The sequence below is a fragment of the Scyliorhinus canicula genome, chromosome 7 (genome assembly GCF_902713615.1).
Source record: "Scyliorhinus canicula chromosome 7, sScyCan1.1, whole genome shotgun sequence".
Lineage (NCBI taxonomy): Eukaryota > Metazoa > Chordata > Chondrichthyes > Carcharhiniformes > Scyliorhinidae > Scyliorhinus > Scyliorhinus canicula.
In genome coordinates, this window is record NC_052152.1 from 148,831,005 (window position 1) to 148,836,295 (window position 5,291).

The 5,291-nt window shown below is 42.0% G+C and overlaps 1 protein-coding gene across 1 annotated transcript; it reads left to right on the forward strand.

The window, feature by feature from the left end:
- Nucleotides 1-251: 251 nt before the first annotated feature.
- On the forward strand, nucleotides 252-846 carry LOC119968647 (transcription initiation factor TFIID subunit 13). The gene has a single exon (XM_038801268.1). It carries the CDS (start codon nucleotides 252-254, stop codon nucleotides 510-512), a length of 261 nt encoding a protein of 86 aa, XP_038657196.1. The 3' UTR covers nucleotides 513-846.
- The last annotated feature ends 4,445 nt before the right edge of the window (nucleotides 847-5,291 follow it).

Here is a 5,291-nt window from a genome sequence, read left to right on the forward strand (position 1 = left end):
ATCAGGGAATCAGCCTGACACACTTCTAAAAGATTTCTTGGCATTCTAGGTTGTTGTGTTCTTTATTTTTGTTCTTTCAGGATGGTGAAAGTTGTAATGTTAACGAAGAACAGCAAGCAGTGTTTAACAAACAAAGCTAATTTATTACTGATATACCTTCAATTCACAGAGAGGCAGAGAGAGTGAGTGAACAGTAGGCTTTATTAGTAATGAACTTGCCCAGCCAGAGTCAGTAGTACAGATGAATACATATGATGTATGGTTTTGGCGATGACCAGAATCCTTATACTGAATCAGTGGATATCCTGGAGGATCTTGTCATAGAATGTATCACAGAGATGACTCACAAGGCCATGTCAATCGGACGTGAGGGCCGGGTTCAAGTAGAAGATATTGTCTTTCTTATCCGTAAAGATCCTCGGAAATTTGCAAGGGTAAAGGACCTGTTGACAATGAATGAAGAATTGAAACGTGCCAGGAAGGCTTTTGATGAAGCTAATTATGGCTCCTAGTTCTCAGATGGGAACATATAATGGAACAAATGGCAACTCAGCATTGCCGGACTTTGAAACATGTATTAGAGGCACAAACTTTCACTCTAGCCCTGACCACAGACATCACAACATGGACTGTTGCTGTAGAGTCTGGCTCTGGTCAGAGAAATCTGATGATTTGTCTACTCTTTTCATTTCATCAATGCAAATAATGTTGGCTAAACAAGAGAATGGAACTTTTTTATAGTTTGTCTTTAAAAGATGATTGTACAAATAATTAGTGTATATGAGCAGTCTGTAACTTGGCCAGTTCTGTAATAAATATTAAAAGTGATGACTGTTCAAAAAAAAGGGGGCAGCACGGTAGCATGGTGGTTAGCATAAATGCTTCACAGCTCCAGGGTCCCAGGTTCAGTTCCCGGCTGGGTCACTGTCTGTGCGGAGTCTGCACGTCCTCCCTGGGTGTGCGTGGGTTTCCTCTGGGTGCTCCGGTTTCCTCCCACAGTCCAAAGATGTGCGGGTTAGGTGGATTGGCCATGCTAAATTGCCCGTAGTGTCCTAAAAAAGTAAGGTTAAGGGGGGGGGGGTTGTTGGGTTACGGGTATAGGGTGGATACGTGGGTTTGAGTAGGGTGATCATTGCTCGGCACAACATCGAGGGCCAAAGGGCCTGTTCTGTGCTGTACTGTTCTATGTTCTATGTTTTATGTTCTATGAATGCCACCCACAGGAAGCCGGCCTATATATGCCCCCGGTGTGGGCGGGGCCAGAGGCTGAGCCATACTGGGGTTACAGTACAGTACCTGGAAGCAGTTCGTATCACTACTTCCAGGTCATAGGTCACAGGTTACTGTATCATGCATGCATGATGATGGTGAATACATTCACCACATTAGACTACGCTGAATTAGATTCAAACATATTACTGAGGAATTAGTTAAATAAAGATTACACAATAAATCTACAATACTAAACTATGCTATCAGTTAAGCTATCTCACACCTACCGTGTCTCTCCTTCTCTTGTTCTCTCCTGCTCTCCCGCACTCTCTCCCAGACGTCAAGGAGGCATGTGATATTTATATAGTTGCTCTATAGCACCATCTAATGACGAGAGTACTAATCTTACATTAACCCTATATGTCCTCTACAGTAGCCACATATTGTTTGACATATCTCTAAGCCTGCCTCCAAACACCTGGGAAAAACCTTCTCAAAATCTATGATCCTGTTAGCCTCCAAGTGGTTTGAACTGAAAGTTAGTGAGGTGAATGTGGCTGAAACAAGTTGCATTGCTAGTTCTGGATGAATCTGAGAGGCACTCATTCCCACCCATTTAACAAAGAAATCTCACAATAAAGTAATATCAAACTGAAAGTAGCAAATCACTTTGGAGTTTACAGTAATTGCATATTTTTAAAAGAGCACTACTAAATGACATTAGTTATAGCACTTTGAGTGCCTTATGCGCATCATTAAACTCCATCATCGATATGCAGGGCAAAAAAAAAATCATACTGACCTTTCTTTGGTCTCACTGTCTATTTTCGCCCGGTTTTCTATTTCAGCCAGAATTCATGTAACAAGCTCTATTGTTTTTCTATTATAATGCTTTCAGATTTTAAACAATGGCCTAAACTGCGTGTGAATAACACCAATTAATATACAAATACAAATGACCCTGAAATCAATCTTCAGGGACATGAAAAACTAAGCTTTACATTAAGGTGTTTAATCATGCCGGTAAGTGAATTAATCTAAAATAAGTCTGCTAATAGTTAGGTGAAAAGGTAATAAATTCAGAGAGACATTTCATGGCAATATCAGCTGAGCAATAAGAAATTCTTTAAAAAATGGCATTAATCCAATTAGTTCACATATAATTAGGTCTCCAGGGATTAGTTGCTGTGATAATTAATATTTTGAGTTTTGAAATGTTGCAGGTGACTGTACTTGATTAAATAATCAGTAAGCCACTGCAAAAGTAGATACTCCCATTATCAGCTTTGGTACTTGTGTATTTTTATTCAATGAATGCTTCTGTATCATTACAAGTTTTTTTTTCTAAAATTTAGGGTACCCAATTCATTTTTTTCCAATTAAGGGGCAATTTAGCGTGGCCAATCCACCTAACCTGCACATTTTTGGGTTGTGGGGGAGAAACCCACGCAAACACGGGGAGAATGTGCAAACTCCACACGGACAGTGACCCAGAGCCGGGATCGAACCTGGGACCTCGGCCCCGTGAATACTATCCACTGCGCCACCGTGCTGCCCTCATTGCAAGCTTTGATCATGTTACGTTCAAGCCTTGTCAAATTGATAGGATAATGTAGGGACTTAAGCATTGGTTTGTGTTTGTCAAATGTACAAGTGACACAAGATAGCTAACATAACAGTGGTCACTCTGGCAATTTTTTTTCCCATTCATGGGATGTGGGCATCGCTAGCTGGGCTACTATCCGTTGTTCATCCCTAATTGCCCTGAGTGACTTGCTAGGCATTTAAGAGTAAACCACATTGCTGTGGATCTAGAGCCACATGTGGGCCAGACCAGGTAAGGATGGTAAAGTTAATAAAATCATAGAATCCCTACAATGCAGAAGGAGACTATTTGGCCCATTTCGCTAGCAAGTGGCCACACAAATGGGGTCTTCATTGTCAGAGTGCATGTGCAGCCTGCAGTTGGGCCAGCCGACATGGGGAATAGAACAGAGGCAGCCACACAGATTGCTGGGTGACAAAGCAGGCTGTTCAGAAGGTCTGCCTCAGTTCTAACAGGCTCTGTCCTGGTTATAATTATAAAAGTAAGGCTCCCGAGCCCGCACACCCCCTCACTCCCCATGCTCCATCTATGCCAGCTCATGCCCCTTTCGCTCTTTAATGCCCCCTACACCAAACTGTGCCTCTCCGCCCACCCTCATGGTCTCTCATGCTTTCAATACCAGTCCATATCCTTCCATCCCTATCCATGGTCCTTCATGCCCTCCTCCCAAGCTGTGGCAGTTGCTTGCCCCTTGACCCACTATACACTCTGTAGAATTAAAGAACCTTACAGTAATAGAACATAGAACATAGAACAGTACAGCACAGAACAGGCCCTTCGGCCCTCAATGTTGTGCCGAGCTATGATCACCCTACTCAAACCCACGTATCCACCCTATACCCATAACCCAACAACCCCCCCCTTAACCTTACTTTTTTTTTTATTAGGACACTACGGGCAATTTAGCATGGCCAATCCACCTAACCCGCACATCTTTGGACTGTGGGAGGAAACCGGAGCACCCGGAGGAAACCCACGCACACAGGGGGAGGACGTGCAGACTCCACACAGACAGTGACCCAGCCGGGAATTGAACCTGGGACCCTGGAGCTGTGAAGCATTTATGCTAACCACCATGCTACCCTGCTGCCCCTAATATTAGGATATGTAAAGAAAACATTAAAAAGTTATAAATGCATTACTTTCCACGGTGTTAAAAAAAGTTATTTTATCACAGTCTATAAAAGGATCAATCGCCCAGACCCTTTAAAGTTTCAACAGCTGAAACTGCAAGCACTTGAAACCTCTTTATCTTGTGTATATTGTCATGGGAATGTCACATTAATAAATGTTTGTCTGCTCAAGTGACTGCAGTGATGTCAGAGTGTGGGTGGAGTTGAGCTCTGGCTCTACTTTTTACTTTCGCTTTTGGCCGTTTGCTACAGGATGTGTTTAGTTTAGTTTTCAGAGAGAAGAGCTGCAGTGAAAGCCAGCAGATGTTCATTTGGATGATTTCAAAGTGATAACTGCTCTCAGTAGAGAATTTAAATGCGAGTAAATCCTGTCCCAAAGAATTTTCTCCAATAATTTCCCTACTACTGACATAAAGCTCCCTGGATTATCCCTGCTACCCTTCTTAAACAAAGGATCAATATTGGCTATTCTCCAGTCATCTGGGACCTCACCTATAGCCAATGAGGAGAAAAAGATTACTGCCAAGGCCCCAGCAACATCCTCACTTTCCTCCCTCAGTAGATTGTGATATTGGGGAACACACGGGCTTACTCTGCATGTGTAATACAACAGAAATCTACAGGACTTTTTAATTAAAACAATGTTTATTTATGAAACCAGTTAACACTTAATAAACTCACAGTGAACATCTTAACAACGATCAACACCAATAAATCCCCAAAGAATACAGTATTCTATAGATAACCCTTAATATATTCCCAAACAACATGTGGAAGACAAAAGACACTTTTAACACAGAGATCAGGTTTAAATTCTCTACTGAGAGCAGTTATCATTTTGAAATCATCATGCCCTGGGGGCCTATCTACCTTAATACTTTATAAGATGCCCAACATGGTCTCCTTTTTGATATCAACATGCTCCAGACTATCTATGCAGCTGTCCCTAGTTTCATCATCCACCAAATCCTTCTCTTTAGTTAATACTGATGTACTCATTTAGTGCCCATTTCTTTTGGCTCCACAGATAGAATCCCTCTTGTGCCCTTGAGTGGACCAACCCGTTCCTTGGTGACCCTCTTGCTCTTCATATATGTATAAAATGCCTTGGGAGCTATCAATCAAGCAATGTCTTAGTATTTTATTAAAATATTATTTTATGGATAATATCCAGGTTTGGGCTGACAAGTGGCAAATTGCATTCATGCCACAGAAGTGCCAGGCAATGACTATCTCCCACAAGAATGGATCTAGATACTGCCCTTTGACATTCAATGGCATACCATCGCTAAATGCTCCCCAATCAACATCCGGGAATTACCATTGATCAGAAACTGAAC

What these genes read in the sequence shown, in the direction of transcription:
- LOC119968647 (XM_038801268.1), top strand. Translation starts at nt 252, where the DNA reads ATGATGTATGGTTTTGGCGATGACCAGAATCCTTATACTGAATCAGTG.